This window comes from Sciurus vulgaris (genome assembly GCF_902686455.1).
Source record: "Sciurus vulgaris genome assembly, chromosome: 9".
Taxonomy (NCBI): Eukaryota; Metazoa; Chordata; class Mammalia; order Rodentia; family Sciuridae; genus Sciurus; species Sciurus vulgaris.
Window position 1 is genome coordinate 111218130 of NC_136469.1, and position 22056 is coordinate 111240185.

General features: G+C 39.1%; 1 protein-coding gene and 1 long non-coding RNA gene across 5 annotated transcripts in view; both read left to right on the forward strand.

The window, feature by feature from the left end:
• The window catches only part of ATP8A1 (ATPase phospholipid transporting 8A1), a 217640-nt gene that overhangs the window by 133175 nt on the left and 62409 nt on the right, over positions 1-22056 (forward strand). For all 4 annotated transcript variants that reach the window (XM_079152800.1, XM_079152799.1, XM_079152801.1 and 1 more), the window contains 2 exons: positions 2712-2776; positions 21707-21879. In XM_079152800.1, the coding sequence (XP_079008926.1) occupies positions 2712-2776; positions 21707-21879 (238 nt within the window). The remainder of the gene's footprint in view (positions 1-2711; positions 2777-21706; positions 21880-22056) is intronic.
• Positions 2787-7065, forward strand: LOC306669070. Its single transcript, XR_013766015.1, has 2 exons — positions 2787-5744; positions 5862-7065. It is a non-coding gene; the product is annotated as an uncharacterized lncRNA (long non-coding RNA).

Genomic DNA, 22056 nt, shown 5'->3' on the forward strand with positions numbered 1-22056 from the left:
ATTCAGATCATAGCAGGCCCCACACTATGACCTCATTTAGCTTTAATTGCCTTCTTAAAGGTTCTATATCCAAATAGTCACATCGTGGGTTAAGGTTTCAGCTTAGGAATTTCAGGGTTGAAAAAATTCAGTTCATAACAGAAGACTGACTAAGAAGAAAGTTAATATTTGGTATTAGAAGCTTGTAGTACCAATAATACACCAAAAGAAACACCGTTTTTAAAAATTCAGTAATAGTAGGTAACCTGAGCACTGTAACCTTTTGCATAGATTTAACCTCTTGTTCATTATATATTTTAGATACAAAAATTCTCCAAGGTCACAGAAAACATTACTGGGGTGTTCACAACATGAAACCACAGTTTTGGAAAGTCATTTTTAAGTATTCTCTAAAATACACTTAACTCATTTTCCTCTTGGAAATATTAGCTGTCAGCCTAAACTGTCCTGTAGATCTAAAACTCTAGTACAAATTTATAATGAATTAATGCTATTAATAGAATATTATTTAGGAGAAAGAAAGAATACACATTTATTAACATACATGGGGAAAATTATAGTAGTGTGAATACCCTGAAAATTAATTTTTATTTCAAAAGTCAAATTAGCAGTAGAATATTAAATTTACAAGCCACACAGTTGTTAATTTTTATCATAAAAATTATCACTGGTGTTTACAGATAAAAATGAAGAGAAGATGGGTGAGAAGGGAATTATGATAAAATGCAAAATATGTCAAGAATTGGGAGACCTGAAAACAGGGTAAAATATAAGACAACAAATGGAGAAAATATGGTGAAGAGTGAGGTGTGAGGAGAGAAGGCCTTCAGGAGTCATCGTATAGGGTGTATAGTCACTGTGGGCGATCCATGAAGAGAGAGGAGGGCAGTGGTTTCTGGCAATGTTTAGCTTCTAGAATCTTGGGCCATGACTGATCCTAGAAAAGGAAGATTCATTCAGCAAATGGCTGTGGTGTCCACAGTGCCAGGTTCCAGTGAAGTGCAGGAAACAGAAGAAGCCAACTCTCTGCCCTTGTGGAACTCAGGTCCTGGTCAGGAAAACAGACAATAAAGTAAGTGAGAAAAGTTCAGAGTGTATTGGATTTCAGTGATTGGGATTAAACACACATATACACACATACACACACACACACACACACACACACACACACACACACACACACGGGGAGGGAGATAGCGCATCACACGAAGGAATTCATTTTTAAGTAGGAAGGTCAGGAAGAATTCATCAAGGTGACAATTGAGAAATGACCTGAGAGAGGAGAGGGGAGCTTGTCATGGGATGTATTGGAGGAAAACTGCTTTCTGTTGCCGAAAGAGCACAGGAGCAGAGGGTACACAGCAGGGTCAGGTGGAATGGAACTGCTCAGTCCATGTAAGGACTTTGCACTTACTCCAAGTGAACAGAGAAACACCAGATGGTTCTCAGCAGAGACAGACATGATCTGACTCCCCTGTGAGGAAAACAGTCACTCTGGCTGCTGGGCCAAGGCCGGACAGAGAGGGGAGCTAGTGTGGAGGCAGGAGACCAGGTGAGAGGCTACTGCATTGAGCCAGGGGAATCATGGTGGTGGGCTTAGACCAGGTGGCAACATGAGGAGTGGCTGGCTTCTCATTGTGTTTTAAAGGTAGAGCCAATAGGATCGACTGGTAGATTTCACATAGGGTTTGAGAGAAGGAAAGGAATCAGGTATGACTCTACGGTTTTTGGCCTTAGCAACTGAACAATGGGGTTGCCATTAACCAATCTAAGGAAGATAAGGCAGGTTTTGAGGGGCCGGACAGGTGTCAGGAACCTGGTTTTTGCATATCCTAAGTGTAAGTTGTCTACTGTGTATGCAAGTGTCTGCCTTTCGGAGGAATTTGGTTATAAGACCCTGGAGGTCAGGAGAGAAGTCTAAGCGGAAGATAAGAGTTTCAGAATGATGCACGTTTAGAGCTTGGAAATGCAGCTCCATGGTAGAGCATCTGCTTATCATGTGTGACACCCTTAATTCAACCCCTGACATCAGAGAAAAATAAATAGGAGAGAGAGATCCAGAATAGTAAGCATTTAAACTGCATTTAAACTCATGAGATAGAATGGGATCACAAAGGGAGTAAGCATTAATGATATTATTTTTATTATCTTTTCAATATGAAAGCAGCCAGCAGGTTGGCCTGTTTTTCTGCAGCCACACTCAGCTGTAGCAACTGGTACAGAATAGAATTTAACAAAGGGGTGACTTTGCCATGCAGAGGGTACAACAAAGCAAGCGGGCGCAGGCAAGATAGGATGTCATGACTGCCCAGCACCCGGAGATGGGGGGATCAGTGGATCAAGAAAGAGCCAGCCTCCCCTCCTGGGCCCATCTCTGTCAACAACCATTGGCCCATCTTACACTTTTCATGTTGGTCATCAAAGAAGGGTCTTCCATGTTTTGTTTGTCAGCTTTCAAGACACTGAGACGCCCCACCACATCTCTTACCTAATTGTTTATCAAAACAGCCTCAAAAGATGTCCTTGCATTATATCCATCCTATAGCAAGTGAGAGCATTTCATTTTTAACATTCTGTAAGCCTAGAAAGCAGCTTATTAGCCACCAACACTCCTAATAAACTCCTCCTTAAATGTTTCAATAGTATTATTTCTCTAATAGCTTCTCTTGGATAAAATTAGTTGTATCAATTTGCTCTTCGTTTATACATAGGACACTCCTGCAAACTCTTGAAGAAGAACATGGGAATGATTGTAATAAATGAAGGCTCTCTTGATGTAAGTAAAATCCGTTTTCAAAACCTCTTTTACTAACTTGATCATGCTGTAGTGTTTTATTTTATATTCAGATAGCTCTATTTTATTTTCCTGAGGTTAACTAATACCTTATCATTGTTGTTCTGCTTTAACATAATATAGTTTTGAACAACATTGATATAAATTGACAACACACTTTGTGTTAACTATAGAAATTGCTAAATAGTTTCCTTAAGGTTATAAGATGAAAAAGCTGCTTTACAAAAGCATCGTCAGGAGGTTCCTGATTGACTGTAACTTGTTCATATCTGGGTATAGTATCGTGCGTTAAGCATTTTATATTCATTTTAACATCCATGCTAATATACATTTTGCTTCTTTTAAAAAAATTGTGAAAGTTATTAAACAGCACAAAATAACCACTCCTGAAAAGTTTTGTTTTGGTGTGTGTGTGTTATGTCCTAATTTCTGGGGTAAAATATAAATTCCTAGTATGTACTTTTAAGGGCCATGATTACCTGATGTCATATTCAGGAAAGAAATAAAGATTATTAGGAATAGAATGTAAAATATAAATTAACAAAATAATATGTAGGTCATATGACCTGTAAATATTTTTAAATTAAGGCGAATATTTATAATTTAAGGTGGAAGATAGAGCAGGAGAGGTGATGATTATACAGCTGCTCGAAATAGTCACTGTGACGCAAACAGCCAAGTGGAGAAAACCTGATAATTAGGGATGTTGGTAAAGCTGAGAGGCCAGCTAGGTAGGAGCCATGGTGAGGAGTGGATTGATGAGGGAAATGTTTAGAAGGTGTCTACAGAACAGAGATTGAATGTAAGCGTCATCTGATTTCAGATTTTTACATTGGAATGATGGTGTCCCATTCATCCCTAAAACAGTCTTCTGATACTTTTCTCTTTCTTGTGAAATCTTTGAGCAACTTGTGGCTTAAAGAGTAGTATACGATTTTGCAATTATACGAGTTGTTTATGCCTTTAATTATTGAACAAGTACTTTTGTGAACCAAACCTTAATCCTTAAAACATAAACTCAAAAGAATTCATCAATGAGTTCTAGTCTTTCTTTTTCATTCATTCAATAGGCCCAGTGCTAGGCATTAAGAATGTACCACTAAATAATTATGCCATGGGCGTTGCCCCCTTTAACTTACAGTTGTCTCCATCATCCACTGTCTTGTACATTAGTTTTGAGTTATTATAGCTGAGTTATTACCTTGTGAAAAATCACAACTAAGAGAACCCTGCTCTCAAAAAGTTTATCCAATAAGTGAAATAATTTGTATACAAACATTAGTACAAAACATATATAAGATAGATCACTATGGGAATATTGTGAAGTATAAGGCAGTATTTACAAAGAAAGTGGCATCTAGTTAGAAAGAGGTAAATAACTGAAGAATGGGAAGTATTTGAAGCATGAAAATTCTCTCAAGTAAGTTCAAGGCCTATTTAGGGCTTGAAAAGAGAACTTAACTTGAATGCAAGGTTATAATTCTTAAAATATTCTTACTTGAAGAATTATAAGCCCATAATATAAAAATTAAGTTATAGAACAGGAAGAGTAAGTTAGAAAGTGAATCTCTGCCTTTCTGTCTGTGCTGCTGGTTTATCTCCCTGGGGATGGCCCCTAGTTCTGATTCTGGAGCTATACTAAGGAGCATTCTAAGGAGTGTATGTTTCCATACAGACCCCTCTGTTGTTAAAACAAATCATAGCACATTATATACACCACTTTATGTACTTTGCTTTTCTCACTTACTGTATCTTAGCAAATGTTCTGCAATAGATACTGAAGATATCTAATTTTTTTGATCCTGGCATGGTATTTAAAAGGTACCTGCAAGGAAATGACAGAGTTAAAACTGGAAAAATGATCTCAGGCTAGCGGTGGCAGCGTGAGCCAGGTTAGGGAATGTGCCTGCATAGGAAGAGGGGACCTTTATCAGCTCTGTGCTGAAGAGCTATGCTGTGACTGAGAGATGGTACATAGGCAGACCTGGAAGAGCAGCAGACACGGAGTACAGGCAGGGGACCAGGTGAAGAGTTTATGTCACCTTTGGAGTAGGATTGGGGGACACCAATGCCAGCAATATGGTGTGAGACAAATAAGGATCTATCCCATCTGGCCCCTGAAGAAGGAGCCATCAAGGTTGTTTCTGGAAGATCCATTTGGTCATAGCACTGTTAAAACTACAATGGAAATAATTCCCATCACCTCCCGTGGTGTTTACGCTTTTGTGGGTAACATGGTTCTGTGTTTTCTTACAGTCAAAATAAATCAGAGCCAGACACGGTGGCCCATGCCTGTAACCCCAGGGACTGAGAGGGCTGAGGCAGGAGGATCCAAGTTCAAAGCCAGCCTCAGCAATTTAGCAAGGACCTAAGCAACTCAGCAAGACCCTGTCTCTAAATAAAATGTGTTTTTGAAAAAAGACTAGGGATGTGGCTCAGTGGTTAAGTACCTCTGGGTTCAATTCCTGGTACCAAAAATTAATAATAATAATAATAATAATGATAATAAAATTAGAGATAGGACCTGTGATGCAAAAGCAGGACAAGCCACAGCTGGTCTGACAAGGGACCCTTTCGCCTGGATCCAGGCTCCCACCTTATGTAGAGTGTGGCAGCATGCCTGCTTTTATTTTATTCCGTTCTGTCATTTTTGTCCTTTCCTTGGATAAATAATTGAGTGTTTTAAGTATCAAGTAAATAATTATCTCAAGGGAGAAAGAAAAGTAAAATACCAAAAATATTCATTGTAGTGCATCAGAGTATAGTCAAGAGTAAAGTGGCATTTATTTTCATTTTGAGGTCTCTACGCTGGTAAACACCTCAAGGTACTTGCACTGCCTATTTCTACTGGAGCAGACATAGTTAAAAGTGTCAGGTAGATGCTACCGTGTCTGTCTGTTCAGCTTTAGCCTCTGTCTCAGCATCCAGAAAACCGTCTCATATGCAGGAAGTACACTGTAAATTTTTTTTTTTTTTTTTTTTTTTTTTTTTTTTGCGGTGCTGGGGATCGAACCCAGGGCTTTGTGCTTGTAAGGCAAGCTCTCTACCAACTGAGCTATCTCCCCAGCCCCACTGTAAATATTTGAGAAGCAAGTCACTGCATAATTTTAAAGAATTCCATTTTTTTTAATCGGTGAATTCCATCGTTTTTTAAAGTCACGTATCAGTTTTAAATTTGGTAGTGATTCATCATATCTGGTTTTTAAAAGGAGGATGGTTAAGAATCTCCTTATCCATTCAAGTGGCAGTTTGGGGCAGGAGGCAGACTCTATGAATGGATCAGCACTAATTTGTCCAGCTCCTAACCGCCAAGCATTCTGCACTGATGTCTGGGGAAGGCTTTTCTCCCAGGGAGTTAAGTGGTGACTACAAATCCGGCTGTTTAGGGTCAGCCCTGCTGGGGAGCCCTCATTTGTTTCTCAGCAGGAAAGGAAACATCACTTTGCACAGCGCCTTCCGATCTTGAGTCACAAGATCCATGGCTGAGGTTTCCGGCAAATCATGTGAAACGCTAGGACGCCTGCAGGAACATCGTTATTTGTTTTTTTCATTGCCATAGAAAAGAAAAACATCCTATCTATGTTTAAATCGTACTGATAGATAATAAGAGGAAATAAGATTATCACTCCATGAGCACAAAGAATAATTAACAAGTAATAAACTTAGGAACATGACATCTTAGGAAATAAATTGTGAGTGTGTGTTTTGTAAAGTGACAATTTTAACGAGCGCACTCAAATTGTTCTCTGGAACAGCACAGTGGTTGAGAGGTCTATTCTGTCCCAGGCTAACTGTGTGACCCTCCAGAAGTTAGAAAAAACTTCTCTGAGCCACAGTTTTGCTACCTGTAGAGAGAACATTACCTGTGGCACTGGATTGGTATGATTAGCCCAATGTATGTCACATGTCAAAAGGAGATGTTAGGAGATTTTGTACAAAGAACGGTATTCCAGTAGCTTGCAACTTGTTTTGCATGATGATTTTTTTTTGTTATAAAAACTATTTTTCCAAGTTTTAATTTTTTCCTGAGGGAGCAAATTTTAACTGTAGATTCTCTTTTACATAAGTAATACATATTGCTCTGAACTATTCAAATTTTCTGCCAAGTTTTATTCCTAATAGCGTTAAAATTGAAAAGACAAATTTCTTTCTCTTGTATTAGACTTTTACAAAATATAATATTCAGGGCTCTTACAATTTCACATAGAAAACTGTTTCTCCTAATGATTCTATTAACAGAGATCGTTATCTCCCAAAATATAGATCATCACACACACACACAAAAAAAGCTACTGGACTTTCTTTTTCAGTTTCAGTGTGGTGGTTGTTCTTGGGGTAGTAGCTCTTCAGTGTTTTTTAAATCCTTTAAGTAAATGCATTAAACCAAACTGCAAACAGAAGGAGAATCTCGCTCTGCAGACCTGATAGGGAAACCTGAGAGGTTTGCCTGCCTGTTTACTCCTAGCTACTTCAATGCAAGAGCAGTGCCCCTTCCTATGTACTGTTGAAGGACCAGCTCTTGTGAATGCCAGTCATCAAAAGAGTTTCTCAAGCAAAAAGCTTGATTCTTTTTTCTTTTTAATTTAGAAAATAATTTCATAGATAAGGCTCACCTAAAGTTAATCAGAATCTACTAGGCATTTTTAATAAATAGTTCATTTGGGTAGTTTGTGTGATTTGTTGTATACTACTTGAGCCTCTTTATTGGGAGTTCTGATTATGCTCTTCGTATGAGATATTTCCATAGGCATCTGCAAAGGCAGGAGTTCCAGATTGCTGACTTGAAGAACATATTACACTCCCTCCCTGACTCCACAGCAAGACTCAGAAAATAACCCACAAACCTCTCAGAAGCCCCTTCTACATAATAAACTATCTAAAGCATCCCTTTTGCATGTCTTTTATATCTTTGAGTTTATCATGAAATAATTCCGTCAAAGTTTGTCAGAACTGGAAATATCTAAACTATGAGCTGTGAAATAGAGAATCTGATACTATGACCCAATTTCTAATTACAAGTCTTTCAAAATACACTAAAACAATCCTGGAAGGATTGGGTTTGTGTTATATTAAGAAATGTAGTTTGGGGGTTGGGGTTGTGGCTCAATGGTAGAGCACTTGCCTAGCATGTGTGAGGCACTGGGTTCGATCCTTAGCACCACATAAAAATAAACAAAATAAAGGTCTTTTTAAAAAAAGAAAGATATGTAGTTTTAATACTATGCAAGAGCCTCACAGCATACCAACTCTGAATCTCTGAAAATACTTTTAGGCAACTCAAAATTTTACTTTTTCAAGTTGGTTTGATCCAACTTGAGAAATGCTAGCGACTTGTTTCATTGAGGTAGCTCACCACCATTTCATCTGTCAAATGTGAGGGATCATCATTTCTTATGCCACTAACTATGTGGCATAAAGGAACAGATGTCTCATAAGTACCAAAACCATCTTTCTTGAGTTTCTTATGATATACCCTTAAGACTCACCTTCTAGCATCTCTTTTGTAAGGGGAGTTGTGGAATCTGGCCCCAAAGGTAAAACTAGAACTTAAATTCATTCTTATTATTGTTGCCCCTCCTTTCTACTGCCAGACTTTCCTGAGGGGTACACCCTCCTCCCCCGTGGAGCAGCTACCATACCTCCTGGGGGAAGCCATATATCATTGACCCTACAGAAAAATACAGCTTTCTGACCTTCTGTGAGAAGTGGACTCTGCCCCCTCTACAGGATTCTATGCATTGCTGTTCTGGTCATAACAAAATCAATAACTTACATGTCTTAAGGCCTTTCTTTTTTGGACCCAGTGCTGGATTAAAGCCCTGACCCCTGAAAATGTTAGTAGACAGATATTATTATGCCTCAAATAGGAATCTAGAAAGAGTGTCATTATCAAACAGATAACTAAGCAGCACTAGGAAATGTAGCTAAGGCATTGGATTTTGAAATATAATATAAAATAACTTTTTCTTGCCCTCAGGTGCTATATTTGAAAAATAAGAGTAACAAAAATATCCATTTCCTAGGAATGATATGAAGACTAAAGGAGACAGTACTCCTGTTAAATGCTTACAAATGGTCGACAGACATGGAGTAAGCACTCAAGAAATGTTGACTGTGGTCATGAATCCTCATCCTTACTATTTCTTCTAGCACTGTTATTCCTGGGATAGGAGAGTTCTTCATTGCCCGCTGCTGTAAGAGATAACTTTAAACAGCTGCCCTGCTCTTAAATTACTTAAATTTCTCTACTTAATTTACGAATATGGCCCCAAACCAGCTGTAGGTTTGATTATGGATACCAGTGTTTCCCCTCACTGACATATTTTTCAGAAAATGAGTTGTTGGCCACATTGGATATTACATTAACAAGCATTAAAATACATTTTTTTCAACACCAGAGTAAAAGCAAACCCTTTATGGAATTGCTAATTTTTTCTTTCTAATAGCATGTAAGTTTTGACTATAACTTACAGGACATTCAGGACATAAATGCTGCAGTTGTCATCTGTACCCTTTTAAGTTCAACTTGTATATATTATGCAGACAAACCTCACTGTTTTGGGAACCAGCCACTGTTGAATGGCTTCTGAAAGAAATCCAGAATAAGCAAGTTATTGACTTGACTCCAGAAAAGAAGTGGGGTAAGGGGGGAATGTGGGCTACTTCAGGTTTTATTTTGATATGTCCTCTGGGTCTAATACAATACATTTTGTATTGCTTTGACAAATAGTTTAGGCAGGTTTTAAACCACACTGAATTTCTCTCCACTGCCAGCATTGGCGTTTCAACGCCATGAATTTTCTTTTACCATCAGCAAAGCTGGTTCAGCTTTTAGGCTTGAAATCTTAAGATCATGGATTAACTTTTAAGGTGTTAGTGTGTCCCTATCAGATGCAAAGATAGTTTTCAGCAGTGCCCCAAGGTAGGAAGATTGTTCATATCCTGTCTGGCACACTGCTTGCTCCAAGTAGCCTTCAGTGAAGAAAGCCAACTGTGTTACCTTTGAAAGGAATAGGTTAGCGAATAAATGTAAACATTACCCAAGAATGAAAATAACATTCTAACAATAATCTATTTTCCTTTCCCCTGATTTAAGACAGTGTCTGCTGCGAGCCAAAGTATGTGGTTGAAAAAGTTCTATCAAACCCATTGTTTGGTCTCATAGAACTAATTGTGTTCCCCTTTTTAAACAAAATTCAGAGAGTCTGGTTTGTATGCAGAACCCTAAGTGAAGTTGTTCACAAATTCATCGTGTTTCTGTTTCAAGAAATTCTTCCTCCCTCAAGCCTCAGTATTCTTTTCCTCATTTTGGCTAAACATCTGAACTCTTCCCGGAGTTCCCAAGACCTAGGATTACAGATAAGTGCTTTCTAACCAGTCTGCCCCTTGCCATCTCCCCACACGCTTGTGGACATTTCTGAAAGGAGTGAGCCAGGCCTTCTGCCCCCTCCACATCTCCTGCTGACGCCTTTGATGAGTCAGTATGTTCATGAAGATGAAGGGGTCTAGGAGACCTGCTGTGTGCCAGGAGTTTCTGCTGCATAATTCTCTGCTCCCGTAGGGCTGGTGCTATTTGTGCCCCCTCCGTGTGCACGCGGGGACTTTGAGTTCACGTGGCTGTCCAGTGCAGGATCCTGAATCCCCACCTCAATTGATCCAAGTCCCAGAGCTATGTCTTTATTTAGTTTTTTTCTTGTTTGTAAATCGTCACACCTTCTCTAATGCTAGAAGGACTCGATGGTAGGCAGAAGCATTCCGAGAGGCAACCCCCAGGTTTTCCAGCTTGTTTCATCAACTCCTGACCAGGCTCACCCCCACCAAGTCACGGGAAGGGGAAATGGTGTCGTCTGGACCCCTGGCCTGGCCCTTACAGAGTGGAAGAAAGATCTTACATTTAGTTTTACTGATACAGCAGTACATAGATTTTACTGACTGCATATGTGAAATAATGGAAATGGTGTGTATTGGAGATCTACACTGAGAAAACATGGCAGATAACGATTCTTCTGTATTCTGCCAGTAAATAATTCAAATCATTAAGAAAACGGTCCAACATTAACTTTCTCTCTGGTTCTGGGGAACAGTTTCTCACAGGCTCCAGTTTTTACCTTCACTAAATGGTAGATTTGGTAATTTGCTTATTTTCAGAAAAGCGGTTGTATATTCTCAGCAACCTCTTCCTGGCTGAATTGAAGGCAATGCCAGAGACTGGATGTCTGACGACCCAGTTCCTCCCAGAATGCTTCCTTTAGCATTTGAGCCACAGCCGCCACCGGAGAATAGTTAAGACCAAGCTCAAAATCGTGTTTAGGAGACTTTCAATGGCGGTTTAGAATAATTACCATGAGGGCTTTAGTAAAAGCCTTTATCCACAAAACTATTTAAATTATATAATTATATCCCCTACCTCATTCTTCCTTCCTTTCCCTGGATTCGTCTTTCTCTGCTGCACATCCCTGCCCCAGCGCTAAAATCCAGGTCTGGACACAGATCCCACACTTCTCTGCCTTTGTTCCCGGAGTGATTCTAGATGCCTCATAGGGACTTAATTGCCTCATGGAACCTATCATAATCCCAAATCCCAAGCCTCTGCTAAGCGGCCAACAGCAATTTCCCCACTGCTACAACTTCTTACCTGCTTTCATTCTGTGAACCTTGCCCTTTTCCAGATGGCATGCCTCTTTGGGAGATTGGACTGTTTCCTCAATTAGTGCTGTACATCCACCTCCACTTTGGAAGACCCATATCCGTGTATTAGCAAAGCATGAGGGTTTTTCTTTTTTCTCTCTTTCCCTCTGTCCATTATCTTTAGCAATACATATTGATTAAATGAACTTCATTTGACTCTCTTCACACTCAGCCATGTGGGGGAATCTCTCTGACCATAAGTTTATGACTTCACCTTCTGTCTGCCCCTACCCATTTTGGAACAGTTGTTCTGTATTGGCTTGGTTCTATATGCATGTGCTTTTAAACATTGTATTCTAGTTTAGAAGTTTAGAAACACCGGAGGTCTTTGATCAAAAACTGTATCAAAGAGCTAGCAGTCCTGACTGAGTTGCATACTAAATGGACCAGTTGAATATGAACATAGTTTCTTTTTGCTCTTAAGTGTCGTTCTTTTAACCACTGCCTGGAATGGTCAGAAGAGCAGTTGATATATGCATTGCGTAGGAGTATATGGAATGTCCAGTGTTCCACTGAATCAGTAACACATTGTAGAAAAATAAGTTATACCCAGTGGTTTATCCAGCTTGTTATTGTGGGAGTCATAACTCACTTTTTAAGAACGTGTCAACATGGTCCATACTTGATATGGTCACAGTGTATTATTAGGAATGTACTTGGAATGTTCTGTTAATTCATAATTTTAGGGTGTGAACATTTGGAGAATGTAAAAGAATGAAACCTTATTTGGCCATAAATTTGTAAATACTGCACATCTTAAATGATGAAGTGGGGACCACAAACCACCAAAACAGCTAATAAAATGTGTTAGCTTAAGATTCATGTGTATATCTTTATCTTCTTATTTGACATTTTAGATTAATTTATAGTAGGTTTTAAAGGGTAAATCCTTAGCAAACTAAGGTAAGTTCCCCCCACCTTTCCAAGGTAAATTTTATTTCTCTGATCTAAGGACAAATAGTACCTAAGATTTGATTTTGATTTGATGTTGTTATATCTTAAGAATATGCCAGCAAAACTAGCCCAATGTGTTTTCCCTCATCATCAATTATTTTAAAGCAATATATTTATTTTATTTGATCATCCATGCAAAAAATGTACAAAAAGAAGAAACTCCACATAAGTTTGTAACTTTCAAAGGCATTCTCTCAGGTTGGAGGCAGCAATTAAGAGATAAAGAAAAACAGCAGTTGGTTTCATAAATATTTGTTCTCTAACCATGTGCCAGGTGCTGTGTGCCATAAGAGAAAAGATAAAACTCTCATTCCCAGAACTGAAGGGCAGGCAGTTTTCCAGATTTTTTTTTTTTTAATTAGGGATTAAACCCAGGAACATTTTACCACTGAGCTACATCTCCAGCCCTTTTCACTTTATTTACCTTGAGACATTTTATCTCTAAGTTGCTGAGGCTGGCCTTCAATTTATAATCCTCCTGCCTTAGCCTCTGGAGTCATTGGGATTATTAGGTGTGCACCACCATGCCCAACCAGATATTTTTTATGTAATCAAAGAATCAGCTGGTAGAGTCGAATGTTAGCAGACAAAAGGCAGATTGACATAAAATAGAGAGATTTCACAGGAAGACTTAAGATGATGCAATAATACACTCCCCGGATTATGCCAGTGTTACGCAGTGGTCCACAGTGTATAGATGTTTCTTCATCATCGGTTGGTACCTCTTTTGTGCTTCCTTGGATATCAACTTTATGCCAACGTCTGAGCAGGGCACTTTCTTCACAGGTAAAGGAGTTAGCACATTTTATCACTGCAGTAACTCTAAAAAATGGATACTCACCCAGTCTCACTCATGATAAAGTCTCTATTCAAGAAGTTAAGTAACCTACCTGAGGAAAGAGCCAGCAAGTGTCAGCAAGGATTCAACTCAAGCCTCTCTGATACCACAGTAATACTCTCTAGAGTGGGTCAAATGACAAACCATGAGTAGCAGGCTTGGAATATATATATATACCCCTGGAGGAAGAGTTACTCACTAGGTCATGAAATCAGCTTATTCATAATGCTTTTTCTTTGGTATCAGGCATTCAACTCGGGAGTGCTTAACCACTGAGCTACATCCCTAGTCCTTTTTTGTATTTTATTTAGAGACAGTGCCTTACTAAGTTGCTGAGGCTGGCTTGGAACTCTCCATCCTCCTGCCTCATCCTCCTAATCCTCTGGGATTATAGGTGTGTGCCACTGCACCTAGCTCATAATGCTTTTTTATGTAATATGTGGTATAATCCTTTCTAGAAGGCTGAGCCTATGTTGTGCCTAATTGAATCCAAAAGGGGTTAATAATTCTTAGGATCTTAAGTTAGTGGTTGAAAATGTTCCTTATTTCTTGTTTAATTTTTCCATTAAGGAATTTTTCAAAATAAAGCATATAATTTTTCCTTTTCAAGGTAGGTGAAAATATTTGATTACCTTATCTTTACCTTGGACTCTACATCATGAAGTTGAAGAAAACCTTGAATTCCAAGCCATAGGGTATGTTTTGGCTTCTGGAATGTAGCATCATTTTGTGTCAGATATTTTCAGTGTCCAGAAGTGTCATGTGTGCCCCATAAGTTAGTCTCAGCTCTCTCACAGTCGTGTTTTATAGCTGCACATTTGTACCTTCTGCACAGATTGTCAATCTGTCTGCATGCGCTGATGAGTTCCGAAGAGTTCAGTGGCTCAACCTCCAGTCAGTTACCTTGTTTCAGTGGAGCCGCCATCTTGGTTCAGCAAGATTTCTCTAAGAGTTTATAACAGTCTACTACATTTTCCCCTTTCTGAGGAAACAGTGTGAAAACCTGTGGTGCTAATATTAAGTGGAAAATACAGTCTTCCTAAACTTAAGTACATACTCACAGAGATGAAAGTTATATGTCTTTCAAAAAGTGATTCGAAATTAGCCCTGATTATATGCTTCTTCACTTAATTCATAAAGGAAAAGAACAAATCCAAGAACAACAAAATTGCCTTGGTTCAATCTGGCTACCATAACAAAAAAACATAGACTGGATAGCTTAAAACAAGAACCATTTATTTCTCACAGTTTGGGAAGCTGGAAAGTCCAACATCATATTATCTGCAGATCTGGTATCTCTTGTGGGCCTGCTTCCTGGTTCATAGTCTTATGTTCTCAACTGATGGAACAGGAAGGGAGTCCTCCAGAATCTCTTTATAAAGACATGAATCCCATTCATGAGGTCTCCATCCCATGATGTAGTTACCTCCCAAAGGCCCTGCTTCCTCATATGATCTTACTAGGCGTACATTTCAAGATATGAATTTTGGGGGGACGTCACACATTTATCCCATAACAAATCTATTATTAAATATTTCCTCTGAAAGCCAAAGTTCAATTCCCAGACTTTTGGTTTTTTAATATTTTTTGTAGATGGACACAATAGCTTTGTTTTATTTATATGTGGTGCTAAGGATCAAACCCAAGTCCTCACACTGGCTAGGGAAGCTCTCTACAGCTGAGCCACAGTCCCAGCCCCACCCCTCAGAGTTTTAATATATTATTTTTTTTCCTTCCTGGGAATAGAAACCTTCTTGTAATACAAGTTTATCATCTGACCTGTACACATTTAATAGATTGCTAGGGATAAATATAAATACCAGGTACTTATTTGTATTTGGACCCAAACACCGAAATATGCTTTGAATAAATAAATGTAGGTAGGCTTTTTTCCTTTAACTTTTTTATTTGGGGTTACCCTTGCTGATAAACTTCCTTGTAATATATATGAGCAATCGTATGGTATCAGCTGTCACTGCAAATGGCCCCAAATCAAGGTGTGAAAAGCACCACCATTAGGTGACTTGCATTGGACTGGTCTGTAACCTTTTAACCTTTGCTCTGACTCTGCTCTGTGAACTCTTGGCTGACTATCTTCACGTTGAAGGCTAGGGGCTTTTCCTTCCCTTTCCTTAGGGATATTTCGACATTCTCCACTAGGGTGTTCCTTGGATTTATTCCTAAGTTAAAATATCTTTTCTGTAAAAAGGAATCAGGAAAAAAACAAAAGCGCTAGACACTGAAAAGAGCCTTTCTTTTTTATTTTTATTTTTTTTATTTTTATTTATTTATTTATTTATTTTTTTTTTGCAGGTGCTTTTCTGCAACATTACATTTGGGGCCATCAAAAACATAGTTCTTAGGTGGCCTAACATGTTCTTTGCACATCTGGCCTCTGGGTTCTTTAGACTGTTCCAAGCGAGTTTTGCCAAAATGAAAATGACAACTGTGTACTATGATACTTTCTAAACAAATCAGGGCTTCCGATAGAGTTCAATCTGAAACTGTGTCAGATTTCATTGTCTAGGGTGCTCTCTGTGATTTTTATCAAGGGTTTCCTTGTTGCAGATCATGGTAAAAGTAATGAAAAGATTACAATAAGGCTGTCAGTCTCTGATTTCTTAGAGATAGCTGTGGTGTTATTTTATTGGAGGGTGTTCTGTGAACATATTATCTGTCAGGCATGTTTCTTATAAATCCAGTAAATATTCTTTACTTCTTGGTCCACTGTTATACAATCTGTATTAATCACCAAAGTAGCTAATCTAAGTGTTCATCCTATTATATTCATTAGATAATTTTTTTTATTATTTCAGGGAGAAATGCTGAATCATCATAATTACCTCTCTTCTCCATGTTTTCTATAATAAGAAAAGCATGGTAACATTTTTTTTAATTCTAATTCAGAGTGTCCAAGATTGTGCTGGAGATATAGCTCAGTTGGTAGAGTGCTTACCTTACAAGCACAAGGCCCTGGGTTCAATCCCCAGGTCCTGGGTTCAATACCCAACAACGCAAAAAAAAAAAAAAAAAAAAAGAGTGTCCAAGAATACAAGAGTTTTACAAGCAGCAGAAAAGCATCCTCAAAGTGGTCACAGGAGAAAGCCCCTTGAACTTCCCACAGGTGTTCTGCAGTCATTAATAAATTAGGCTACCTCTTCATTAGGGCCTCATTCCAAACAGAAGGTAGCGATACAAACAGAAAAGACACCACACTTTGTGCCATGTTATGTAAGTAGAAATGAAGTGTTTGGAGAATCCAAAGTGTTCTCAGTCATCTGTAGAACTCAGGGAAATCGAGTCAAGGAAATGATTCTTAGCTTATGTATTCATTAATTTTTACATAAGAAAATCATAACTTTGTATGTAAGCTGAAAACCCTTGAAAAAAGACAGAGCCCGTGGGGAGAATGAAGATGCAAAGAGAAATGAGAGGAAAAGAGGTAAGGAAAGGAGCTAGATTGCTGTTCCAAATCCAGCTCCAGGCTTCAGGGGAAGGGGAAGTTTAAGGGAAGAAAATTGAAGGAATTTGTTCTTGCATAAATGTATAAATGTTCTCAGTGAAGGAGCTAGACATTTGCTGAGTGACAGGGGCCAAATTTGTAATCATAAGGAGGGAAGAAAAGGCTTGGAGTAGCCTGCCCTCTCTCAGAGGCGCCTTTCCTTTCTGTGCTATCAAGACTGAGAGGGGAGAAACCATGTTGATTGCAGCTGAAACTGAAACAGGCAAGGCAGGAAAGCACAGTGGGAGGCTCATCCTGGGAGCACCGGGCTGTGTGGAGCACTGGGCACAGGGAGAGGGGACTTGAGTGGTGACTGGAAAGACCTCGGGGGTGCCAGCTGGTGGTGCACACTGATCCCACATTACCTGTGGCTCCTCCATCTGTCTAGCCACCTTCTCTCTGACCTGACCCCTTTCCTGCCTGTACCCCCAACTGCCTTTACCTCACAACGCCTCTCTGATACTCCTTTCTGTTCAGCCCACAAATAAAAACATGCAGAACAGGAAGACACAGACCTTGTGTTGTGTTGTCTTCTGTAGTCTTTGATCCTCTTTCTGATTTAGTTTCTCAATTACGTATTTTCACTTTCACAAGTCACTAAGTTTAAATATTTAAACATTTCCCCCGTCAGTAGCCAAAGAGAAAACAAAGCAGAAGCTAATACAGTAATAAATTTATCTGGAGCTAAAGGAGATGAGCTTCAATGCGATATGGCAATAAAGTACGACTCCCAGGCTTAGGGGAGAAGCATCAACTTTCATAAATAAAAGAATTTTTAAAGTACTCCTGGCAGTAAATAAGGATAAAACATAACTTGCAGCACACAGCCAAGAGCAGAGCTACTTATAAAACTGTAAACTAAAATAAGAACATGTTTGCAGCTCTGTCCTTGCTGTTTTCTTCACCCTCAGAAGAGAGGGCTGTGGGAAGGTGTCCACTTCCCTCCTGAAATGTTACCTCTCTTATCTCCTGACACCTCTTGACTTGCTGAAGATCTGTGATATTCACCAAGGAAACCCAGGGGTACTGACGCCACAAATAAGAGAGTTTGCAATGAATTTTAAGGTGTGAGAGAATGCCTGAGAAAGGAGGGAGACCAGGAAAAGCAGGCCTGTGGCCCACAGGTGGGTCTTAATGAGGACAGTTCACTGTGCTGGGTTTACTTGACCTTCAGTCTCACTTTGCATCTAATCTTTAAAGAAACTGAAAGTTCTCCCAGAGTCTTAGGTTTCATTTCAGGTGATCAGCTCAGAAGTCACTTGGGCAATAACTTAAAACAACAGCAAAAAATGACAGAAGCAGTTTAGTGAGCAATGCCTTTATTTAAAGACTACTGAAGCAATGGATTATTTGTTCCCTAGAAAATTAGGGAAAAAGGAAAAGAAAATTCATATTCATTCATTCCCTCCCTTCCTTCCTCTCCCTGCTCCCTGCCTGTAATCAAAAGTGATAATAAAGGGGAAGTGGAATGCTGACAGTGGATGAAATCATAATCTATCAGTTCTCTCATTCCATAGCTATGTATTTCCTAAGCATGTGTAATTGCGGACACTGTTTGTTGCTGGGAAGCAGGTTAGTGGTGGTCTCTCTCCTCAAGGAACCAAGGGTTTTGCTAACATAGGCCGAGTTACAGGGAGCTGGCCTGGGAGCTCCCTAGGGCGGGCTTCCTCTGGCTTTTGGGGAGAGGGAAATGCAAGAGGCACGCTGGTGGAGGGTGCTATGAGGAACCCCCGGGGCTCAAGAACCACTTTGAGGAGCCTGGACTTCATCTCAGCAGCAGCAGCAAGAAGTTCTGGAAAGATTGTAGAGCAAGAAGAGACATGATTTGTGTTTTAGATTTGTTTTAGAGCTCTGTTGGTTAAAAAAAAAAAAAAAAAAAAGACAAGATGAAAAGCAAATGAAGAGAGAAACAACAGAAGGAATGGTGTGGGCATTCCATGTATGACTTGTTCTGCCTGGCACTTCCAAAGTCTGGTTTCTTTTTCCTGCATTGGGTAGAGAAAGACAAGCTAGCATAGAAAACTTTTTTATGATCTTTAAAAATTTGTTCTGATTAGTTATACATGACAATAGAATACATTTTGACACATCATACACAAATGGAGTATAATTTCTCATTCTTTGGGTTGTATATGATGTAGAGTTACACTGGTCATGTAATCATATATGCACACAGGGTAATAATGTTCGATTCATTCTACTATCATTCCCACCCTCTTCCCCTCCTCCCCTCCTTTCACTCCCTTCTGTCTGATCCAAAGTACCACTGTTCTTCCCTAGCCCCCCACCCTTATTGTGAATTAGCATCCGCATGTCAGAGAGAACATCCTTTAGTCCTCTAGTTCTTTGGTGTTGACTTATTTTGCTTACATGATATTCTCCAGCTCTATTCATGTAGCTGCAAATGCCATAATTTCATTCTTTAAGGCTGAGTAATATTCCATTGTATAAACATACCACATTTTCTTTATCCATTCATCTGTTGAAGGGCACCTAGGTTGATTCCATAGTTTAGATACTGTGAATTGAGCTGCTATAAACATTGATGTGACTGTGTTACTATATTATGCTGATTATAAATCCTTTAGGTATAAACTGAAAGGTGGGATAACTGGGTCAAATGGTGGTTCCATTTCAAGTTTTCTGGGGAATCAACATACTGCTTTCCATAGTGGTTAGTATAGAAATTTAATCCTGAATTTAAATGTACTTGGATTCCTGATGAAGGAACTAAGACATAGAGCTGTCTCATTTTATTCAACTACAGAACGGAGATAAGTACTGGAACTAAGTGTGAACTTGAATGTGTACATGTAGCCCTAAAACTGTGACTAGCCTGAACTGGGCACTGTGGCGCATGCCTGTAATCCTAATAGCTCAGGAGGCTGAGGTAGGAGGATGGCAACTTCAAGGCCAGCCTCAGCAGCTTAGGCCTTAAGCAACTTAGTGAGACCCTGTCTCAAAATTAAAAATTAAAAAATGAGCTGGGGATGTGGCTCGGTGCCACGGGATTCAATCCCCGGTACCAAAAAAAAAAAAAAAAAATGTGCCTTAGGTGAGGCATATGCTAAGTATTTTATTTTGATTCTATATCAGTTGGTCCACTTACTTGTTTGTTCATTTAATCAATATAAAATTGTTTTTAAAACAATCCTGGGATCCAGGGTTGTCTGCTATAAATTACCATCAGTAAATTCTGCTTAAAGAACTCCACTGACATTTTCACCTCCTTCTCTTAAGTCCTCTTGGGCCAAACATTTCCAACAGGAAATAGGAGGGTGAGGCCTGTAAATTAAAACAGCCCCGATGTAAAGTGTGAACAGAAAAATTCTCAAAGAATTCTATATGGTGGTCCTTTGTGTCCCTGTAGGTGATGGGGACTTGGGGGCAGGATGCTGTTGAGTGAAGTTCCAGTGTCACGAAAGTTGGGCAGTCTCACTTTACAGTACAATGTGTTCTCTTATTTTGATAAACAGATTCTGAAATTCCAGAACATAGTGTGAACCAAATTTGAATACATTTACAGAAACACCTTCAAAAATTCCCCATATAAAATTTAATTACCTATGCCTTTACCTCCCTCTTTGTGAATTAACTGTGAAATAACTACACCACACCCTTAAATTGGAACATTAATTACATATGCTATGAATATGATAAAAATTATGTAAGTGTATTATATTTTTATCATAGCTATATTTTGTCATATAAATATATATTTTACTTAATATGTATTACCAAAGACAGCCCTCAAAACAATAATCTAATAGGAGGAGACTTGTTCCTTGTGTTTTCTTTGTGCAGGGACAACACTGTGTTTCTTCACAATGTTAGGGGTCAGTGAAACAGGAAGTTGACTTCATTAAGTTATAGGAAGTCTATCGGATTTGGAGAGAAAAACTAAATATCTAGAAACTGTTTTTCTCTGAAGAGCTGGGAAAGCAGTTCTAAACAGAGAAGACAAATGCATTTCTTCTGTAGAGCTGAGATGAACAAGGCTTTTTTCTTAACATTAAAGGTTTTTATTGTGCCTAAAAGTGAAGTCTTAATTGGTGGGAAGGCTTCTTTTATTTGATGCATCAAGATTACCAAACCAAACTGGACATGATAGCATACACCTGTAATACCAGCAATGTAGAAGGCTGAGACAGGAGGATGGCAAGTTAGAGGCTAGCCTTGGCAATTTAGGCCCTAAGCAGCTTAGCAAGACCCTGTCTCCAAAAAAATTTTAATTTTAATTTTAAAAAGGGCTGGGGATGTGGCTTGGTAATTAAGCACCCCTGGGTTCAATCCCTAATACACACAGAGAGAAAGAGAGAGAGAGAGAGATTACCAAGCCACATGTCACCATCCCCAGCTAAAATACAGCATCACAAAATTATGATTAAAGTCGTAGAAGCCAATTCATGAAGTGGCAAGAGATTACAAATCCTGAATTTCCTCCTCTAGGTTCCTGTGAATTAAATTTCAATAGCGTTGAGTGCTTTGAAAGAATACCCATAAATTATTGAAATTGTATTCCCCAACTTTTCCCCTTGGTTCATGGAAAAGCAGTTTGGACTAGTTCATAAATTAGAACAGTGGTTTGGTTTTTAACAAGATAATTTACTGAAAATATTCTTACCGTATTGTGATTGTGTGGTTAGAATAATGAGCAAAGACTGCAGAGTCAGCCGAGGAATGGGTGAACCTGTGGTCCCAGCCCAGCCCTGCTGCCCCCAGATGTGTGACTTCCATGGAGTTTGTCAGATAACATCTGTCCAGTCTCCTCTAAGGGGCTATTGGGAGAACCAAATGAGTGAAAGTTTGCAAAAGCAATTTGAAAGATAAAAAGCACTAAAGATAACTAAATGTCGTTACCAAACATCCTGAAGGCATCTGAGTAGAACAAACGGAGTAAATTTTGACGGGCTTTGTGTTAATATTCCAGGCAACCAGGGAAACCCTCAGTCGGCACTGTGTTACCCTTGGGGATGCGCTTCGGAAAGAGAATGATTTTGCTCTTATAATTGATGGGAAGACCCTCAAGTATGCCTTAACCTTCGGAGTCCGGCAGTATTTCCTGGACCTAGCTTTGTCATGCAAAGCTGTCATTTGCTGCAGGTAAGTTCTTAACATTGTCAGATTTCAATAAAAGCACCTTGAACTTTAAACATCCTTGATCTTTAAAAGTTCCATGAAGTTCTCCTACCCAGAACTTGTAAATGTTAGGTAACCTAATTCATTCACTCAAGACCTGAAGTTCCCTGAGCTGGGACTTGTTAGAACTGTTGAAAGTGA